Genomic DNA, 22,645 nt, shown 5'->3' on the forward strand with positions numbered 1-22,645 from the left:
CTGGAACTGGTTTTTCTGGCCCAGAGCCAGTTCTTTGTCAGGTGGAAACAGAAAACCCGGTTCCAAACTAAGCACTGGCCCCGAACCAGCCCTGGAACTGCTTTGGTGGAAAAGGGGCAATTGAGACCGACAGAACACTTCCACTCGAGTTTTTTTTTTTTTCAATGCTCAAAGCGAATAACTGAGCGGGTCCACATTAAAAACACAACTAAAGAGGAGGGGGAAAAGGGTTTGGAACATGATTATCCACAGCAATGCTTTTATCCTGGGTATAACTGGACGAGGTGGACATAATTGCTCTCAAAGCTGTTCATGAGTCACACATTAATAGAGAACATCATCTACATCTGAGGTCACTGGTCAAATAAAACATTTGCCCATAGTTTATCAGGACCAGAAGCTACACAATCCAAAGATGATTGTGAATATATAGTAAATGCATGCAAGTAACCGAGTGGTTCACCTTCTCCTGCAGGGCTTCTCTCATCTCCTGGATCCCGGTGCGTTTGATGAACTCAGGCAGCTCGAAGGGTGGTTTCTCGATACCCCTCTTCCCCTGCAGGTACTTCCTCCTGAAGCACCAGTGGCGTGGTACGGGTACAGTGTTCCTCGTGGCCTTCAGGTGCACCAGCAGCTTGGGCTCCTGCGCAGTCACATCATGCATCTCCACCACGTCTGGACGAGCCACCAGCTAGCGAACGAGAGGAAATGGTGATCAAAGATTACACATCGTGTATACATGGATAACTCAGGCTTTATATGTCTACATATACATCTTTGTGTGGGGCAGCACGGTGGTGTAGTGGTTAGCGCTGTCGCCTCACAGCAAGAAGGTCCTGGGTTTGAGCCCCGGGGCCGGCGATTTCTGTGCGGAGTTTGCATGTTCTCCCCGTGTCCGCGTGGGTTTCCTCCGGGTGCTCTGGTTTCCCCCACAGTCCAAAGACATGCAGGTTAGGTTAACTGGTGACTCTAAATTGACCGTAGGTGTGAATGTGAATGTGAATGGTTGTCTGTGTCTATGTGTCAGCCCTGTGATGACCTGGCGACTTGTCCAGGGTGTACCCCGCCTTTCGCCCGTAGTCAGCTGGGATAGGCTCCAGCTTGCCTGCGACCCTGTAGAAGGATAAAGCGGCTAGAGATGACATCTTTGTGTGAGAAACCTGTTTGAGCTCCGCTACAGTCAACCTGTTCATCCTCCTCAGCTTCTTCTTGGAGAGTTTCGGCACATCCTGTTTGGTTTCCTGTGAGAACAAGAAGAAGGGGAGATCTAGTTCAATACAGAACACACGAAATAGAACAGACCCAAACGTTCCAGGGACACGTCACCTTGTCACTGTCTTTCTTTTCCTCTAAAAATTTCTTCTTATATGAGGTGATTTCCTGCCTCTCAGTCTTCTCCGGCTCTTTCTCCTTCTCTTTCTTCACCTCATTGGTCAACTGGGGGACACCACAGAAACCCATAAAAACCACAATAATACGTCTTAGCAATCAGAGCGCTTCTGTGCTGAAACGTGAGAAGCGCGTAACACCCGACTCTTGGTTTTCAGCCTTAGTTTGCACTCTCGACTCAGCAGGACGTAAACGCTCACCTTAAACGCTTCAAAGATCCTCTTGAAGAAAATGTAGTTGGGGTCGTAGATCTCCAGCTCCTCGGTGACGTACTCGATCTCCACTGCGTGATCTTTCTCTTTGTCCTTCTCAGCCTCATTCTTTCTCGCCTCCACTTGATCATTCTTCTCCTGACTCCTCTTCTTCTTCCGGTTCCTGCGTCTGCGGCTTTTCTGGAGGTCACATTCAAGTTTTAATGGTCACCATCAATGAAGAAAGTGTTGCATTTTGCTGAACTAAAAGTCATTAATGGCAGTAAAAGGTGTGGGGATGCTGGGAGGTTTTTTTTTTTTTGGGGGGGGGGGGGGGGGAGAGATCAGCATCTCTGCATTGGGACAGGCTGCATCGCTCATCCTGTAGTTAATCAAGTTAAACGAATGGCTGCTAAAAGAAATGTAAGCTGGCTGATTGAATTATTGCCACAAACAGACTTGCAAACTTACTTCGAGCATTAAAAAGAAGAGGAGCTGATTGGAGAAGTAAGGAATAAATCTGTGTTATATTTTCCAAAGAAAGGTTTTATCCTCCTCTCACTTTTTAAATAAACTTGTATCATGACTTTAACGATCAATTAGCAGCACACGTCAATTAGCTATGAACCAGAGATGGGACCAAGTCACACATGTGCAAGTCTCAAGTAAGTCTCAAGTCTTAACCTTCAAGTCCCAAGTAAGTCCCAAGTCTTTTTTGTCTTGGGCAAGTCAAGTCAAGTCAAGTCAAGTCACCTTAGGCGTATTGGCGTAATTTTAGCAGCAGAATATGAATTTAATACATTGAAAAGGCAATACATAAGTAAATGTCAGTAAACATCCCTGGCACATGTGCCCAACCTGTTAAATATTTGCATTTTAAATACTCATGTTCTGTAAAATACATCATGGAATAAAACAAAACAGTAATAATGTCACAAAGTTATTTATTGATGGCAAAATTGATTGCAAGATTGAAAGCCAACTAAGTTTCTCACATTGTCATCAGCCAACAAGAAAAATAAACAGAGAATTGGCATTCTGTTATGTGCGTAGTTAAAAGAGGGTAGGACGACACCTTGGGTTAACAGGGGCATGAGCTCCTCCAATCTCTAATCACGTCAGATGAGATGATTATTATTAATAAGATACACGTGGAGAAACCTGAAGTGACTTCGATGTATGTTTGCGCCAGTAAAAAAAACCCCCAAAGGATAGAGAAATGTGTCAGACATAATTTAGGTCTCAAAAAGAAGACCTGTTCACCCGTGCAAAAGTGACATCATCTTACCCCATATGACAAGCTCCAGAGGTGTGTGCAAAAGCGCTCTCTCTCTCTCTCTCTCTCTCTCTCTCCGAGGCGCCTCAGCCTGTGCGGAGCGGGGACAGATAGAACCACTTTGGCGCGGGAGTCTTGGTTCCCGCTATAATAGATTGTTACGAAAATAAATGTTAAATGAAATCTGCATCCCGCGCATTCCTTTCCACAGGAACTTTGCTCACAACGTTTCGGTCGTGGCTAACGCACTGTCCTCCTTACCACAAGCGCAACGTTTCGGGAACAATACGGAAAGGACAGCGCGCGGGATTCAGCTTTCCTTCAACAATTACCCAGAGACTTTTTAAATGACCTCACTGGGAAATATCCAATGCACCTGTTCAGTTACAGAGTTGTGCTCTCTAAATTGTAGTCATTCAAACCATTGTTTTGGCGGCCTGGTAGCCTGATATACTAAATGTAAATTCATGGTTTGGATGACTGCACAATTTATTTTCGTAACACTGTGTTACAGCGGGAACCGAGACTCCCGCGCACAGTCAGCCTGTTTTGCAGATTTAGTATCGCTGCTAGCCTGTATTCAAACAGCGAGTGGCATGCCGGGGAATCCAAATCGTGGCGCTTTCTTCAATAGTGCATGATAGGCAGTGGGACGGAGTTTTCTTTTCTTTTCTGATCGGGTAGTGTGACGAAAAAAATGTGCAGGTTGCTGCAGTGCTATTTCAAACGGCTATGATAAACTCCCTGCCTCTCTGCCCTATGGACAGTCTGGCTAATGTACACGAACACACTTACACCAATTTGTGCTGCTCATGACCGTGTACATGTTCACAAGCTGACCATCAGCTTAACCCTGAAACAGAACAACAGGGTAGGAAGCTGCTTATGTTATTCAGCATCACGACTGCAAAGTGCACAATCAACTTACTACTACTGATATACAATATCATTAAACTTGACGTAACTACATTGCTTACCAGCATTCACATAAGAATTTCACAATAATAAACTGAATCCCTAACTACATCTGCAACGGCTAAAATCCTCCTACCGCTCACTCTCGTGGCTAACATTGGCTAACGAGGAGTTTAGCTGCGATCACCAAATAACAACACATTAATAAACTTACTGGGCAGAATGGATCTTCAAATGCCGGACGAAATTGGAGGTCGTGGTCTGGCTGTCAGAAATCGTTACGTTGCAAATCTTGCACTGCGCCGTTCGTCGTTTACCTTCTCGGCAGTAGCCCTTGAAGCCGAAAGTGATGACTCTTGGGATGGCTGACATGATGATATGATGTGAAATCTGTGAACACATCGTGGCATGGGGCGTGCCGGTGTTCTGAAATTTCTTCCTACCTATAATTTCTTACCTGTAGCGGAAATTTATAGCTGTATCTGATATTTTGTCCTACCTTGTGAAAATATCCTACCAGCACATATATCTTCTTCCCTCTGTGTTGAGGGTGGTAGCAAATTATTATAGACATCAAACCCCTATAAATATCTGCTTCCCTCCATCTTTTAGGAGGTAGCACATTATTATAGATATTAAATCCACATAAATATCTGCTTCCTCTGTGTTGAGGGTGGTAGCAAATTATTATAGACATATAACCCCTATAAATATCTCCTTCCCTCCATCTTTTAGGTGGTAGCACATTATTATAGATATCAAATCCCCATAAATATCTGCTTCCTCTGTGTTGAGGGTGGTAGCAAATTATTATAGACATATAACCCCTATAAATATCTCCTTCCCTCCATCTTTTAGGTGGTAGCACATTATTATAGATATCAAATCCCCATAAATATCTGCTTCCTCTGTGTTGAGGGTGGTAGCAAATTATTATAGACATATAACCCCTATAAATATCTCCTTCCCTCCATCTTTTAGGTGGTAACACATTATTATAGATATCAAATCCCCATAAATATCTGCTTCCTCTGTGTTGAGGGTGGTAGCAAATTATTATAGACATATAACCCCTATAAATATCTGCTTCCCTCCATCTTTTAGGTGGTAGCACATTATTATAGATATCAAATCCCCATAAATATCTGCTTCCTCTGTGTTGAGGGTGGTAGCAAATTATTATAGACATATAACCCCTATAAATATCTGCTTCCCTCCATCTTTTAGGTGGTAGCACATTATTATAGATATCAAATCCCCATAAATATCTGCTTCCTCTGTGTTGAGGGTGGTAGCAAATTATTATAGACATATAACCCCTATAAATATCTCCTTCCCTCCATCTTTTAGGTGGTAGCACATTATTATAGATATCAAATCCCCATAAATATCTGCTTCCTCTGTGTTCAGGGTGGTAGCAAATTATTACAGTACAGTGAATATGGTCCAACAACTACTTCAACTTTGCCGCAGTCTTTAGCCGCCCAGAGTTCCTTCACTAAAACAAATACAAAGAAAAAGTGTGGCAAAATATATTTATTAACTTTATGAAAACGTGAATAAATCTTGCAACTTCTGCAGCTGATTTGGACTTGAGTGGAAAAGCTTCCACCCACTTGGAAAAAAAATCAGTAGCTGTCAAAATGTATTGAAAGCCATTGACAGTTTTGGGAAGTGGTCCAGTAAGGTCGATCCCAATCAAATCCCACACGCCAGAGACCTAAAAAAAAGTAATATAAAGATAACCATAACACTAAACTGTTCACCTCCCATAAGGACATAGGGAGAATGTGATTTCACACTATTGTTACCTACTGTATAGTTTTGCACGAGTATTAATATGTATTTACCTTTATCGGCTGCAACTCCCCCACTGCAGTCAATGGTTTTCCAACCTTTTGGCATCTGTCACATTCTAAGATCTTGAAAATATATAAACTACATTATTAACATTATTTGTGTGTGACAGTCAGTTTATATTAAACAAACAAAAAAAAACCATTAAAAAAAAAAACATACCCAATTTTTTATGTCTACAGACATCCCGGTCCAGTAGAACCTGGAAGAGATTGCTGCCCATGTTTTAAGGATGCCAGTATGACCTCCCATGGGGGAGGAATGGAACTCCATGAAAAGTCTCCTGGCTTCCTCCCTCTTTTTCACCACCTTCTTATTACCAAACCAGAGATCTTTTTCTGTTAATGATACATTACTTTAATAATGCGTTATCGCCACATACAGTATTCTAAATAACATGCATCATAGACTTGTGATACTAACCCCTTACTCTGAATTTGGAGGCATATCTCCTCAGGTTTTGCCTCTGACTTTTTCCATACCCCGAGGGGTATGTGCCTTCTGTCAGGAGGGCATGCACCTGATCCCATTTACTTTCCATGTCTGTACAGTAATGTTAAAATGACTGTAGGTCAATACACTCTCAAAAGAGATGTGTTAAAAACAACACATATTTAACACATCAGCGTGTTTATATAAGGACAACACAGTTTGTGTTAATAAATGTGTTGAACTCTATAACACAGTAACTGTGTTGAACTATTTAACACACTAGTGTGTTAAAACAACACAGTTTGTGTTTTATTAAATAAATAATTAAATAAATTAAATATTAAATAAATAAAACACAAACTGTGTTGTTTTAACACACTAGTGTGTTAAATAGTTCAACACAGTTACTGTGTTATAGAGTTCAACACATTTATTAACACAAACTGTGTTGTCCTTATATAAACACGCTGATGTGTTAAATATGTGTTGTTTTTAACACATCTCTTTTGAGAGTGTATCATAGAGACTTGCAAACGAGCCTATGTAATACCAGAGACATGCAAACCCTGCGCTAATGTAAAGGTAGGCTACTGAGTAAGTTTCGAAACAGCTGGTAAACAGAGCTATTACACATCGAACTGCATGCTCTCAGAAACAATCATATCATGTATCATAAAAACGTACATCGTCTTGTAAACTAGCTTAGGCTACACAGTGAGATAATGTATTGTAAAGATGTATTTCGTCTCGCAAACTGCAAAGTCTGGGCTAATTTCGTAGGCGCATGAGCAAATTGTATGACTACATGAAAATGACAATGCTTCGCAGTATTAGCTATTCAAACTGCATTCAAACACATATCATGCACGTGGCAAGTTGAACTATTTGACTGTCAAACATATGCATTGAATACTGGTCATAGAAGGTATTAAAAATACAAGAAACTAACCTTGTGTAATACAGTAGCAGAAAATTATGGCCCTGTGAATTCGCCGTTGTACGCATGCGCAGTTAACTCGGGTAGGACGTTTTCATGGGTAGGATGAAATTTCAGAACACCTGTCTATAGCCCACGCAGAGAGCGTGCCTGATGGACAGGGCGGTGACAACGCAACGGCAGTGCAATCAAAATTACTGAAGTATGTGCATATTACATTTTATTTTCACAATAAAAACACGATGGAAATAACACTCAAGTCACTCAAGTCATCGTGTGTCAAGTCAAGTCAAGTCCCGAGTCTTAAACTTCCAAGTCTGAGTCAAGTCTCAAGTATTTTCATGTTTTGTCAAGTCAAGTCACAAGTCATGAAAACAGTGACTCGAGTCCAAGTCTCAAGTCCCCACCTCTGCTATGAACACATACAGTTAGGTCCATAAATATTTGGACAGAGAACATTTTTCTAATTTTGGTTCTGTACATTACCACAATGAATTGTGAACAAAACAATTCAGATGCAGTTGAAGTTCAGACTTTCAGCTTTAATTCAGTGGGTTGAACAAAATGATTGCATAAAAATGTGCGGAACTGAAGCATTTTTTAAACACAAATCCCTTCATTTCAGGGGCTCAAAAGTAATTGAACAAATTAAATAATTGTAAATAAAATGTTCATTTCTAATACTTGGTTGAAAACCCTTTGTTGGCAATGATTGCCTGAAGTCTTGAACTCATGGACATCACCAGACGCTGTGTTCCCTCTTTTTTAATGCTCTGCCAGGCCTTTACTGCAGCGGTTTTCAGTTGCTGTTTGTGGGCCTTTCTGTCTGCAGTTTAGTCTTTAACAAGTGAAATGCATGCTCAATTGGGTTGAGATCAGGTGACTGACTTGGCCATTCAAGAATATTCCACTTCTTTGCTTTAATAAACTCCTGGGTTGCTTTGGCTTTATGTTTTGGGTCATTGTCCATCTGTATTATGAAATGCCGACCAATCAGTTTGGCTGGATTTGAGCACACAGTATGTCTCTGAATACCTCAGAATTCATCCGGCTGCTTCTGTCTTGTGTCACATCATCAATAAACACTACTGACCCAGTGCCACACTGTAAAAAATAGAATTACGCTTTGTTCAAGTTATTCCATATTCACAATTGAATGGACAAGAAAATATGAATAATTATTAACGAACAGAAAAATCCACATCAAATGATGTGTAAATATACAATAGTGAATAATCTGAATTGAAAATACATAATTGCCACAGGTGTTTATTCAGCGCATGCTCTTAATGACCAAGACACGGGGTTTCCTCTCCCAAATGCAAGGGCTGGGCAATGTGGTTCTCTCTCCAGTTGAAGTTCATGGCTCGGGTGGATAAGGTGCCATACCATAAATCCGGGGACCCGGGTTCGATTCCGACCCGAGGTCATGTCCCGATCCCTCCCTGTCTCTCTCTCCTGCTCATTTCCTGTCTCTACACTGTCCTATCCAAATAAAGGTGAAAAAAGCCCCAAAAAAATATCTAAAAAAAAAAACTTGTGATAACCTCAATTGCCTTTTTGTACTACTGTGAATGCCACTGTTCAGCAAAAAGAGAAATCTATGTTGGCAGAATGAGGAATTGAAAATTGACTTAATTAAGAATTCTTAATAAAGATAACAGTGTTATCATAGTTTGGATTATCATGGGCACATCGTTGGCAAAACATAAAATTCTTAATGCAGACGGTTGCCTTGAAATTTCAAGTATTCTCAACTATTCTTTTTTTACAGTGCACTGGCAGCCATGCATGCCCAAGCCATCACACTGCCTCCGTCGTGTTTTACAGATGATGTGGTATGCTTTGGATCATGAGCTGTACCACGCCTTCGCCATACTTTTTTCTTTCCATCATTCTGGTAGAGGTTGATCTTGGTTTCATCTGTCCAAAGAATGTTCTTCCAGAACTGTGCTGGCTTTTTTAGATGTTTTTTAGCAAAGTCCAATCTAGCTTTTTTATTCTTGAGGCTTATGAGTGGCTTGCACCGTGCAGTGAACCCTCTGTATTTACTTTCATGCAGTCTTCTCTTTATGGTAGATTTGGATATTGATACGCCTACCTCCTGGAGAGTGTTGTTCACTTGGTTGGCTATTGTGAAGGGGTTTCTCTTCACCATGGAAATTATTCTGCGATCATCCACCACTGTTGTCTTCTGTGGGCGTCCAGGTCTTTTTGCATTGATGAGTTCACCAGTGCTTTCTTTCTTTCTTTCTTTCTTTCTTTCTTTCTTTCTTTCTTTCTCAGGATGTACCAAACTGTAGATTTTGCCACTCCTAATATTGTAGCAATTTCTCGGATGGGTTTTTTCTGTTTTCGCAGCTTAAGGATGGCTTGTTTCACCTGCATGGAGAGCTCCTTTGACCGCATGTTTTCTTCACAGTAAAATCTTCCAAATGCAAGCACCGCACCTCAAATCAACTCCAGGCCTTTTATCTGCTTAATTGAGAATGACATAACAAAGGAATTGCCCACACCTGCCCATGAAATAGCCTTTGAGTCAATTGTCCAATTACTTTTGGTCCCTTTAAAAACAGGGTGGCACATGTTAAGGAGCTGAAACTCGTAAACCCTTCATCCAATTTTAATGTGGATACCCTCAAATGAAAGCTGAAAGTCTGGACTTTAGGTCCATGTCCATTATATAACTATAACTTGAATAGGTTTCAGTAAACAGGTAAAAAAAAAAAAAAAAAATTTGTGTCAGTGTCCAAATATATACGGACCTAACTGTACAATAAACCTTTCTACTGACTACAGAGAATGAAACGAAAGACTGCTGGTAAAACTCACCTCTTTTTTAGAGAGTGTGCTTTCTTCTTCATCATCCGAGTACGGACGAGAGCTGTTCATGTCCACATCGGCCGTGTCATCATCTTCCTCTTCTGAGAACACAACACACACACAGTGTTAACCCTTCAGTTTCCTGGAGCAGTTTGCTCGGCTCAAGGGCGTCCACTGCGTTCTCACCTGTAGGAGCGGCGGTGAGCTGCTCCTGTCGGATCTCCTTCAGCTGCAGGATCTTCTCCAGAGCCTGAGGGATCTTCGGCCCGACTCCCACATCATCACTCTGCCACGCCTGATCACGCAACATACAAGAGATAAAATATCTGGATCAGCAAAGAACAAAATAGTTATTTTTACATTAAGACCTGCGACTTTCATGTCATTTCCAAAAGTTAAGACCCAGAACACTCATAAAATCCCATCATGCACTGCACTGGCTCGTGTCAAGCTGCTGTAGTGTCATGCAAGCAGAACAGCCAGAACACACTGGTGCAGTGATGAAACCATTTTCGTGAAGCATAAAAGAGCAGGTCATACCTCTCTCGCATCTTCTCCAGGTGGAGGTGGTACTCTCTGCCTCTGACTGCTCTGTGGTACCATGGAAACGCCTGGAGGGGGTGGGCCACTGGTTATCAAGGCTACAAGAAGAAGTGTTGATATGGTGAGAGGTGAATGAAATTTATAGCTCAGCTCACTATTTCAAGCAAGTAGCTTTTTTTGTCCCGCTAGAAAAATTTACAAATTGAGAAGATTGTGTTTGCGCCCATACCTAATGTAAAAATAGCCTTTTGTTACTAGCTGTTTTTTGTTTTAATTAGGTAAAGGTGTAGATCTGGAGGGTCCTCAGGCATAGTGTTTTGGTAAACTGGGATGTATGGATGCTGTCACCCCCCGGCTATCACACATTCACTCGAGTTTGTTGATGGTGTAGTGGCTGCTGCTTTATGTCCTGGGGCTCCCTCATGTCTGTGTTACCTTCTGGCTCTCCCTTTTAGTTATACCATCATAGTTGTTGGCCGCTGTGGCCTGATGGTTAGAGAAGTAGCTTTGGGCCCAAAAGGTCACTGGTTCGATTCCCTGGACCAACAGGACTAGCTGAAGTGCCCTTGAGTAAGGCACCTAATCCCCCCCCCCAAGTGCTCTGGCAAGAGTGCTGGTGTACCTCGTGTCCAATTAGCCAAAGAAAAGCTGACGATGTGATCATCAGCTCGGGTGGTTCCCGACTGTCATAATTAGCCTTGCCGGAGTCCTTGCTTACACTCAATGCAAAACGTATACTGTTTTTAACCATTCAGTGACACCGGGCATACCCAACAACTTGTGTTTTCACATCTCGATCTCCTGGGATGGAGATGCTGACCTCTTCGGCTCCTCGGACCTGCCTGATCCATCCTGATGCCCTACTTCTGGTTGGAGTCTCATCACATCGCTCCTGTGGAGGACGGCCCCGCATGGACAGTCGAAAGTCGCACTTGGAAGATGCTCTGGACACTTACAGTTTTGCTATGATGGCTGAGGACTACAACTGACATGAGAACTTTAGGACTGCAGTCGTACTCAAGTCTCTAACAGTTGATAACTTCAAACAGACTTCATATTTAACACTGAGGTTGCGGTCCCCCCGGGGGGACTTTTTGGACTGTTCCAAACACACGTCTGAAGCTCCGCGAGTTTTTGTGCTAGAAACATTCAAGTAACACCACTAGAAACCTTGAATCTTCTAGTTTTCAAAAAAAGAAAATTTTTATATATCTCAACAGCCTCTTAACGACACACCCTTCAGCTATTCACATGTTAAGCGCATGGAACATCAGTGTCGTCATTCGCTCATTGTGTAGCAAGGGGAGCTGAGAACACGCCCCATTTCACCGGTATAAACAAGCGCACATGTTCACTTGTTTCCATACCAACTGAGAAACTTTGAGGAATGGCCAATGCAAGGAAGATGTCTCACTAGCGGTTGTTGTCATGCTTTTTCGGTTAGCGTATAGGGAGAGCTACATTACATTTAGCAGACGCTTTTATCCAAAGCGACTTACAATTGAGAAAAACAAAATCAAGCTACAGTAAAACACAGGAAATCAGAGTAAGAAGTGAGTGCATGTTTGATGGTTAGTGGGTTGTTAGGAGAGGAGGTGCTCTTTGAAGAGAAAGAACTAGTTGATCGAAACGTGCCGTGTTATTTTCGTCAAGTTTTGAAAACATTTTTCTGTTGCCAAACTATGTTTCACTGATTTACAGTAATTAGTTACCTAAATCAACATGCCCTGCATAGTCATAGTTTATCTTCATTGCTAACTTTAGATTTATTATAGTCCGTGCATAAGATTATGAAATGCAGCTCTGGCTTTTAGGGCTTCTTTTCTTTGCAGTAACTTTCCAAGCAGAGAGGTGTGGGAGGGGGCAGGGAGGTACAGGGGCCAGGGGCTTTGACAAATGGACTATTGACAGTGACGGGGGGGGGGATTACAGGTGAATTACACCTACCTCATCAATATTCATTTGAAAGGCCAGCTGGCTTTGAAGAAAACAAGCTGTGTTCACACTTATACCGGTACGAAAGTGGTATAACTGTATCGATACAAAGTATACCGGTACAGTTTAGTGCATCTGTCCACACTAGCGAGAAATGTTTGCGGTTTTCTTTCACGGAAGTTGAAATGCGCGTGCGCGAAATGTTTCCGTGGTTACCGAGTAACTTCCTTCCGAGAATATGGCAGATGAAACAACGCGTGTGCGCTTTTTGTTGTCAATGTACAGTCTGTATTTCTGGTGGTCATTTATTCAGTCGAACCGTATAAAACGCGCGAGGCAGTTGAGAAAGAAACAAAGAAAACGAATCTCCTTTTCCCCTCTTCTTCCTTTCTTCCTCCCTCCCTCCCCTGCTCCCTTTCTCTGCTCCATGTAGCTCCACGGTCGTTTTGTTTTCGCATGCGCATTATATTTGTATTGATACAGAGCCGCTTCATCTGTCCACACTACAGCGGAGCACTACAGTACCGATACTGTACCGGTACGAAACCCATACATTTGTGGGTTTCGTACCGATACAGTTATACCGCTACAGTACCGGTATGGACCCTTTTCACGTGACGTCACGACAAACGCGGCCGCCATTTTGGACATGTACTACCAGTAGTTTACCACAGCCAACATTGAGGAACGACAGCAAAGAAAGTTTTTACTTTCAGCAAGACTTCCATCATGCCACTATATTGTTGTGCACCTGGATGTAGTAACCATCAACAAACAAGGCAAGGGTTATCGTTTTATCGGATCCCGGTAGATGCTGACTGACAGAGAAGATGGATAGCGGCATACCAACACTTGTGTAGTGACCACTTTGTTGGAGGTAAGACGAATAAAATTAGCCAGAAAAGGCATTACATTGCTGTTAACATTCCATTCTAGTTTACTGTAATTATGATCTGGCAGCTATTTACACCGGATCCAGTGTAAATAGCTGCCGGAGCCAACGTCCGAGCTAGCGAGCTAGCGCTGGCTCCGGCCGGGCGCGAGCTAGCGCTGGCTCCAGAACCTCGGACGTTGGCTCCGGCAGCTATTTACACTGGATCCGGTGTAAATAGCTGCCAGATCATAATTACAGTAAACTAGTAAATACAGTTTTCTGCATCTCGCTCCTTTTTCTTTTATGTTTGTCGCCTTCCTCGCATTCAAACCGATTCGAGCAGAAGTCCACTACATGTCCAAAATGGCGGTCGCTGTTACGAAGGTCACGTGACTGAAAAGGGTCTATAGTTGCTAGTGTGGACAGGTGTTGCAGTACGAAAGTAGTATCGTATCAGTACAAAATCCCTAGTGTGGACAGGGTAATAGATAGTCTGAAGTTTCTACAATTAGTATTGAAATTACAGAAAATTTCTGAATGCTGTTCTTACTTTTACGTAGCCAACACCTATGTTTACAAGGTTCAGACTTCAAAAGTCTTGCGTAGATATATTTATAGTGTTTTTTTTTTTTACAAGGTTTGAAGACTCTGAAAATAGTTTTTTGTAAGGTTGTGTTTGCACTTAATTGAAATAAAAACAAATTTCATTACATTCACTTACTCTCATATTGCTGAGGGCGTCCAGAATATAACCATGTGTGTCACTTTTGCATGGATGTTTTTAGTTGGATGAAATACTTAAAAATGTCAAGGTTTATCAGACTGCCACAGAGCGTCTGACAGGCCCAGGACCTCAGAGTGTTATACTATAATTCATTTCCTGGTTACATAGTTGTACTTTGACTATATAGAACACCATTATAGAAGCTTTTTATTTATAAAATCGCGCCAGCTTATCACCCAGATGAGGATGGGTTCCCTTTTGAGTCCGGGTCCTCTCGAGGTTTCTTCCTCGTGTCATCTGAGGGAGTTTTTCCTTGCCACAGGCTCGCTCATCAGGGATAAACAAATTTATTAGGGACAAAATTAGCTGAGGTGTTTAAAGCCTTTAAATTTTCTGCAAAGCTGTTTTGCGACAATATTGTTAAAAGCGCTATACAAAGAAACTTGTATCTCGCCTAGAGCAGTATGTTGGCATTCGTGGCACTGCTCTCCAATGGTTTAGGTCATACTTGGCAAATAGGAGCTTCGCTGTGATGATTGGCGACCTCTGTTCTTCATATGCCTCCCTCTCTTGTGGGGTGCCACAGGGCTCTATTCTCGGCCCGATTCTGTTTTCTTTGTACGTTACCTCTGGGATCAATTATAAAAAAAACCACAATCTGTCTTTTCATTTTTATGCTGATGATTTGCAGATATATTTGCCCATGAGACCAAATGAAAATACGGCGCTTACTAAGTTACTGGCTTGTATTACTGACGTAAAGCAGTGTCTGGCACGGAACTTTTTGCATTTGAACGACAGCAAAACAGAATGTATTTTATTTGGCACGTCACCCACGTCAAATGTTTTTACAACAAATTTTGGTACTCTGGCCCCCTTTTTTAAACCATTTGTACAAAATCTTGGGGTAACGTTTGACAGTGGGCTTAAATTTGATAAACAGATTAGTTCTGTTGTTAGAACGAGCTTTTTTCAACTTCGTCTCTTGGCCAAAGCAAAGCCGTTTCTTAGTCGGCAGGATCTCGAGAAGGCAATTCATGCATTTATCAGTTCGAGACTGGACTATTGTAATGCCCTGTATGTTGGCCTCAGCCAGTCTTCAATTTTACGTCTTCAACTTATACAGAACGCTGCGGCCTGATTTTTAACAAGCACGCCTAGACGTGAACACATTACTCCTGTGTTGTCGTCACTCCATTGGCTTCCAGTCTGTTTTAGAATTGATTTTAAACTTCTGTTTGTTTTTAATGCCATCAATGGCCTGGCTCCCTCTTACCTGTCTGAGATTTTAACTATTCGTGATCATGGTAGGGCCCTGTGTTCTTCGGGTCAGCTTCTGTTAGAAGCTCCAAGGTCGAGATATAAACAGTGGGGTGATCGTTCTTTTGCTGTCACTGCTCCCAGACTGTGGAACAATCTGCCCCTGACATTCGCACCACTATTGATCCCGGCCTTTTTAAATCCAAGTTGAAGACCTACTTTTTTAGATTGGCATACAATCCTGACTAGGGGAGTCTGGTTTTTGAGGGGTGCTTCGTTTAGTCTGTTTTATTTCATGTACTTCTGAAAGGCTTCTGGTAATCTGCAACACGGTGGCACCTTCCGCAGTCAAAACCTGTGTTTTTATGTTCTGTTTTATGGCTTTGATGTAAAGCACTTTGGGTACCTTTTGGTTATTGTAAAGGGCTATATAAATAAAATTTGATTGATTGAAAGAAACTGAGTTGACGATTCAAACAGGAAAAATAATAATAATAATAAAAAAAAAACCTATGCAGCCATCTACAATATAGCTACATTGATATATGAACCTAGATCTGGTTTGAATTGAAAAGGAAAAGGTTGCTATTAAAGACAATCAGCATACACTCTACTACTTACCAGAGAAAGCAAGTGAGAAATCTGCAATTCATCCCGGAGTCTTAAGCTGAACATTGACAGTTAATAAAAGCTCATCAGGAAATCTCCACAAAAGCACTGCCATGTGCAAAATTTGAGACACTGCAATGAAATACACAAACAGCACAAAACCTGGTTATGCTAGAAAGGTAGCAGGGGCTAATGCTAACTAAAGAAGAAACCTGTAATGCTCGCGCTTTTGCTCCACTCAGGGCTGTTAAACCCAACATTTAACTGAACTGAACCACATCAGATCAGGAGTGAATTCAAGTTTAGAGAATCATTACTTATTTATTGTTTTGTGGATCATATGTACTAAACATCAGATCACATCTGACATGCTACTGCACGGCTCGAAAGTCGCGGTGGTCCGGTCGCCCAAGGCGACTTAATTTGTCATTTGGCGGGTAATTCCTGTCACGAGCCAGCCCGGCTGGCTAGTTGAAAATAAAAATAAAAAAATATGAAGCGAAGATTCAGACACACCGCCAACTAAAGCCGCCACATATTAAGCGCGTGCCGTGTCTGTGTTCATCGATGTGTTTATCGGCAGGACGGAAAATACCGAAGAATTCCGAATCATATAGTGTACGAGTCAGGCTGTCGGTTTTTTCACTACTGCGCATGCATATAACGCATCTCGTTGAATATCGCAGTAATGACGTTATCAAATTCAATAGATGTGGCCACATTATCGTCCATTTAAACACGCATTTTTGTTGTTTCATCTACATCGCAATGAAGCTTTGGCAGATGTGGAATTTTCTGAAAGGTGTACAGAAACCGCCAGAGCAGGGTCTCTGCACATTTCTGACCAGCAAAAATAATACTTTTTAAGACCATTTTAAGACCACTGAGTATAAAAAATTAAGACCACTACCGCGGAACAAATACGTACAGTAAAAAAAAAAAAAAAAAGCACACTCTAGGTTAAGTTCAAAGCATTTTTTTTAATAAATAAGTGCATCTTCAGTTTACAAAACAGAACATTAGCTGCCTTCTCGATATTTTAATAGTAGAGTACTGCCATGAACATAAACAGTGAGGAAACAAGGAAGTTTGACTACTGATCGAACTGCCTCAGTGCATCGGATTTCTCCTTAATGTCAGCCTTCAGGCCAACCAACTCCTCCCTTTTTTCTTTGGCTCGACGTCTGAGTGTGTTGGATTTTGTTATTAGAGTTGCCATTTTTGTTCCACCAGAATTTTCTGCTGTCAGCCATCTGGTCCGCTTCATTTTGTAGACTATCACATACCCCCTCCAATGCCACTCTCTTTCTTTTCAGCTCCTGAGAGCACTTGTGCTGGGACCCGGAGACGCTAAAGCTGGCGTTGCACTTTTTGTGACCGTAGAGGCGAACATTGGCATGGGGACTGCTGTTGCCCGACTAGCAGCATAGCGCATATGCTTTTCCCCTTTCGAGTGAGCGTCAAGGGCTTTACAGCCCATTGTTGTTAACTTGATGTCTTTCCGACATACCTTACATCTCGCTTCATATTCTGAAGTTGCTGTTGTTAGCCAACTTTTGTATTTTGGCTCCTCCAGCCACTTGTTACGAAACTTACACTTCCCCATCTCCGTTCATGTTCAGCCACTTCTTCCTCGTCTGCTCTACTCTCAATGGTTCTACTACATGGATAAAAGAACACACTGCCCCCTGTGGCGTGGTTCCTGCGCTATTAGAACTAGTGCTAGACACACAACGGCTCTTGTGCTACTTGTTCAGCATCTTGATAACAAACGACGCTGGTTGAATAAATAACGTCAGCGCGGAAAAAAAAAATGCAGACACATGGTTTTTTTTTCTTCATTTACCGTAGGCTACCCGGATGAAATTTAATACCTCCCATGTGAAATTTAATACCATAGCTCAAAAAATAGCGAAATATAATGCTTTTTAAGACCTTAAAAAAACATATTAAAAATAAGACTTAAGACTTTTTAAGGATCCGCGGAGACCCTGCGACGGGGACAAAGCGACCTCGGTCTGAAGAGGAGGAAAAGGCCACCGATAAAGCGTACGAGAAGGAGAAATGACAAAGGACTTATAAGCAAACATGGGAGCAGGGTAGGCCTTGGCTGCGATACGATTTTTATGGAATAATTAATTTTTTTTCAAGTTGATTCCTAGTCAATATGAAGCTCCTAATGCTTTCTCTCTCAAATGGTTAAAACAGAAAGTAGGGGTGGGACGCGATTAAAAATTTTAATCTAATTAATTAGAGCCTTTGAAATTAATCGAAATTAATCGCATTTTAATCGCATAGAAATATCTGACTTGAGAACAGGTAGAAAGACATTTTTTCCACATGGATTTTGAATGACAATACATAAGCTTAAATCAACAAAATGTTTTTTTTTTTTTTCAAAACCAAGATCAACAAGCCAGTGCAAATTCTGCCATAAAGTTCAGCATATTTAGGAAAGTTAATTTCAGAAATTCAGGTAGCTTTATAGGTATAGGCAGATCTTCTGTAAACTATAACTGTTTTTTTTTTTTTTTGGGTAAAACGCAATACTTTCAAGTACATTCAGAACAAGGTAAACCCTGTTAGAAAACATCTCTGTTGCCTCTGAGGCTTTAACACACTGTTGATTTATCAACAGTTGAAATGATTACAAAAAAAAAAAAAATCAGAGAAATTAAATCAAACTCAGTCCAACTCTGAATAACATTGGCCAAGACAAACAGTTCAACATAAAGTGATCCATTAAAAAAAGTGCCATAAAGTTCAGCATATTTAGGAAAGTTAATTTCAGAAATTCAGGTAGCTTTATAGGTAGATCTTCTGTAAACTATAACACTTTTTTTTTTTTGTAAAACGCAATTCTTTCAAGTACATTCAGAGCAATGTAAATAAACCGTTAGAAAACATCTCTGTTACCTCTGAGGCTTTAACACACCGTTGATTTATCAACGGTTGAAATGATTACAAAAAAATAAGAGAGAAATTAAATCAAACTCAGTCCAACTCTGAATAACATTGGCCAAGACAAACAGTTCAACATAAAGTGATCCATTAAAAAGTGCCAGTGATTGACCTCAATCTCAATTCTTCCAATATCCTTTTGAAAAATAACTGGCCAACTGGCCTCAGGATACATTTAACTGATTACTGCTCCTTCTCTTTCAGCCAGTTGCTGAGACAAACTAGCCTGTTGACATTTTCGGAGCTCAAGGCTGCCCTCTTCTTTTGAGCTATATTACCTGCCAGGGAGAATAATCTTTCGCAAGGGACAGAAGTGGCAGGGCTGCCCAGATACTTGCGGGCCAGGGCAGAGAGCTGTGGATGGGCTCCCTCATGAGTGGACCACCACTGCAGTGGGCAGTCTCTCACTGATAGTAGGCTCTGCCCTGTAACGGGTCAGGGCTCCTTTGGGCCAATCTTCATCCTCCGATTCAGAATCTGAATTATACAGCAGGAGGCTCCTCTTCCTTGCTGGCTCCCCTGTGTGTTCCGGAGTGGCTCTGCCTGGTTGTTTTTGCACCAGTGCCTCAATGCTGGTCCACACCTCTCCTCGCTCTCCTCTTGGTAGACACTTTAGGTCCTTAAAATCAGAGTAAGAATCAGAAACAGGTTTGTTGTCGGTTGTCAGTCAGAGATTTACAGTGTAAAAGCTAGGTGAAATTCATTGTCATATATGGTTTCCATCATGTTGTTATTCCATAGAAGGGGGGGGGGGGGGGGGGGGGGGGCAGAGGAAACGGGTTCATAAGCAAGAAAAGAGAAAAATAAACACGACCATTACATGTTACCTTAAAACGAGGGTCGAGTGCTGTTGCCACCCTGAGCCATCCATGGTTGAGGGCATCCTCGCGTTGAGACAGTTCCTTTTCAAACGCAGCCTTGAACTTCACCACATAAGCTGGGTCGTCATCTGAGGCCTCCATGGTGCGGGTCAGGTGGCAGAGAGCAGGTAACACAACTGAGCACGACACATAATTCTCACCCCCAAGGAGCTCTGTCACACCTCTGCAGAGGATAGTTAATCAATCAATCAATCAATCAATCAATATTATGTATATAGCACATCATCATACATAACTGTCATTCAATGTGCTAAAGAGTAGAGAAAGACAAGAAAGAAGGGTATTGCAATAGTCAACTCTACAGGTAATTAAAGCGTGGATTAATTTCTGCAAATCCTGTTTACATACATTTTTAATTTTAGCCATGTTCCTAAGGTGCCAAAAAGCTGATTACAGTGATTAATTATTTTGCCATTTAATAGTGGATTAAAAACAGTATCAACTTTATACTATAGTCATAGTGATATTAACATTCAGTACAATACATTTTGGAAGGGTAATTTAAGTTATACTGGACTCTCATAGTCAAATCACAATGTTTTGAATCCCATTAATGAAAGTTGGTGAGTGTTTACCTGCATGGTGAAAGTAGGGTTTCGAGCCTCTGCAGTCTGTCCCACTCAGCAGTAGTCAACATGGTGAGCTTGTGCTTCTGTTTGGCGAGCGTAGCCTTCACAGCATCTTGGTTCTTCAGCAGACGAGAGACCATCAACAGGGTGGAATTCCATCTTGTGGAAACGTCCTGCATCAGTGGCTCGTTGTCTTGGCCTAGTTGTGTTTGCTCCTGGTGCAGTTCCTCTGTGTTTGAGGGGCTGTGTTTAAAATGCCCGACTATCTTACGACATCTCGCCAGTGTGGCTGTGAACCCGCTGTCAGCAAGGCAAACTGTGATCGTCCTCTGTAACAGGTGAGCAACACATGGCATGTGCTGGAATGTGAGCCGTCTCATTGCAGCGGTCATGGCACGGGCACTGTCTGTTCCGATTGTGGTGACTTTCTGTGTGATTTCCCAGGCCTCTGCCACAGACTCAAAATCTTCTGCCACGTTTTCAGCAAAGTGCCTTGTGGTGATCTTCTTGATGGTTAAGGCAAACGAGTGAAGACGCCACTTGTTGTCAATAAAGTGTGCCGTCACACCGAGGTAATTTGCGTCGCTGACCGAGGTCCAGTGATCCCCAGTAATAGCGACGCATTCTGCTTTTTCCAACAAATTCTCTTTCTCTCCCTTTTCACTGTCGTAGAGCTGCTGGACCCTCTTTGTCACCGTTTTTCTGCATGGCAGCTCATACGTGGTGTCAGACAACGCAATCTGAAGTACCTTTTCCAGCCCCTTATCTTCTACCACTGCAATGGGTCTGCAGTCGAGAGCCGCCCAGTAAGCCAGCGCGTTGGTCATTTTCTCTGCCGTGGTCTTGCTGACCTTGCCCTTGAAACTCAGTTGATGTAGTGTGGGTTGGCTGTGTGTCGTCCGTGTTGGGTTAGCTTGCGCACCATCTGCCAAGCTTGCTGCTACATGTTTGGCATTGAGGTGGTATTTCAGGCTTGATGCGCTGCGGTGATACGCGAACTCCTTGTTGCACAATTTACATACGACCACGCTCTTATCAACTCTCCCATCCTGTATTTTATAACAGAATTTCCCCTGCATGGGGCCAACTAAAACGTTCTCATCCGCTTCTTGTACTTCTTCCATCTCTCCTTCCAAAAACCAGCGTCCTTTGAAAACCGGCGTTCTTCTTCTCCTGTTCTTTTTCTGTTTCCGTCCGGCTGTATTCCGTCACGCATTAGTGCTGCCCCCACAGGTAAAATCCCAAACGACGACTTCTGAGTTTCCAGAAGGCTGTGTACACCATCAGACGTAATGCCACTCTCCACTGCTCTAATGCAGAAGGACGTGTCTGTTATAGTGTGCCATTAAAATGCATTATTTTTTTTTAACGCATTGATATTTGTGTGATTAATTAATCGAAATTAACACGCTAATGTCCCAGCCCTAACAGAAAGCATGTTGGACATATTTTGGGTGCTATAGTCATGATAGTAAGTATATTTGTTTTCAATACTCATACACCAAGTTGCCAAGTTTTCCAATATATTATTATTTGTTGATATTCTATTATGGTGCTCTGTGTTGTTCTCATTTATGTATTCAACAACAGTATCAAAATACTCGGGTCTTGAAATAAATGCACATTAGTGATGAACAATGGTAACTACTCTCTTTTGCGTTATTTTTGACAGAAGTAAAATTCACACATGAACAAATTTTGGCGAGTTGATTTTCTGTTTCGCTAGTCACTTTGGAAGGTAACTAGTCCGGCTGGCTGGTGAAAAAAATCTTTGAATTTCTAGGCCTGTACTGGTACCCATATGCATAACGTTCAGTTATTCAGTCGGTTTAAAGGCAATGTGAGGCTCCTGTTTGAAAGCTACACTACCGTTCAAAAGTTTGGGGTCACCCAGACAATTTTGTGTTTTCCATGAAAAGTCACACTTTTATTTACCGCCATAAGTTGTAAAATGAATAGAAAATATAGTCAAGACATTTTTCTTGCCATTTTGAGCATTTAATCGACCCCACAAATGTGATGCTCCAGAAACTCAATCTGCTCAAAGGAAGGTCAGTTTTATAGCTTCTCTAAAGAGCTCAACTGTTTTCAGCTGTGCTAACATGATTGTACAAGGGTTTTCTAATCATCCATTAGCCTTCTGAGGCAATGAGCAAACACATTGTACCATTAGAACACTGGAGTGATAGTTGCTGGAAATGGGCCTCTATACACCTATGGAGATATTGCACCAAAAACCAGACATTTGCAGCTAGAATAGTCATTTACCACATTAGCAATGTATAGAGTGGATTTCTGATTAGTTTAAAGTGATCTTCATTGAAAAGAACAGTGCTTTTCTTTCAAAAATAAGGACATTTCAAAGTGACCCCAAACTTTTGAACGGTAGTGTACATCAGACCAATACATATAAACTACTTTACATAAGTGCTCTCTAACACACAGTTGAAGACTTGAATAAACACAGGA

The 22,645-nt window shown here is 41.8% G+C and overlaps 2 protein-coding genes and 1 long non-coding RNA gene across 14 annotated transcripts in view; all 3 read right to left on the minus strand.

Moving 5' to 3' along the window:
• Window positions 1-22,645, minus strand: part of LOC132869130 (splicing factor 3B subunit 2-like) — a 68,018-nt gene that overhangs the window by 35,142 nt on the left and 10,231 nt on the right. For 11 of the 12 annotated variants that reach the window (XR_009651001.1, XR_009650996.1, XR_009650913.1 and 8 more), the window contains 7 exons: window positions 10,361-10,461; window positions 10,007-10,115; window positions 9,830-9,921; window positions 1,590-1,781; window positions 1,327-1,437; window positions 1,161-1,241; window positions 464-691 (listed from right to left, as the gene is read on the minus strand). Coding sequence is in view for 6 of the 12 variants with exons in the window: in XM_060902886.1 (XP_060758869.1) it covers window positions 464-691; window positions 1,161-1,241; window positions 1,327-1,437; window positions 1,590-1,781; window positions 9,830-9,921; window positions 10,007-10,115; window positions 10,361-10,461 (914 nt within the window). In the remaining 6 variants the exon portion in view is untranslated. The remainder of the gene's footprint in view (window positions 1-463; window positions 692-1,160; window positions 1,242-1,326; window positions 1,438-1,589; window positions 1,782-9,829; window positions 9,922-10,006; window positions 10,116-10,360; window positions 10,462-22,645) is intronic. The other variant, XR_009650998.1, reaches the window with a different exon arrangement.
• LOC132870680 (uncharacterized) lies at window positions 5,304-6,221 on the minus strand. The gene is made up of 3 exons (XR_009651170.1): window positions 5,791-6,221; window positions 5,622-5,693; window positions 5,304-5,491 (listed from the first exon to the last, which is right to left on the minus strand). It is a non-coding gene; the product is annotated as an uncharacterized LOC132870680 (long non-coding RNA).
• Window positions 16,726-21,395, minus strand: LOC132869782 (E3 SUMO-protein ligase ZBED1-like). Its single transcript, XM_060903243.1, has 3 exons — window positions 20,183-21,395; window positions 19,554-19,770; window positions 16,726-19,345 (listed from the first exon to the last, which is right to left on the minus strand). The coding sequence occupies exons 1-3, from the start codon at window positions 21,298-21,300 to the stop codon at window positions 19,097-19,099; spliced, it is 1,584 nt and encodes a 527-aa protein (XP_060759226.1). The 5' UTR covers window positions 21,301-21,395; the 3' UTR covers window positions 16,726-19,096.

This window comes from Neoarius graeffei, chromosome 1 (genome assembly GCF_027579695.1).
Source record: "Neoarius graeffei isolate fNeoGra1 chromosome 1, fNeoGra1.pri, whole genome shotgun sequence".
Taxonomy (NCBI): Eukaryota; Metazoa; Chordata; class Actinopteri; order Siluriformes; family Ariidae; genus Neoarius; species Neoarius graeffei.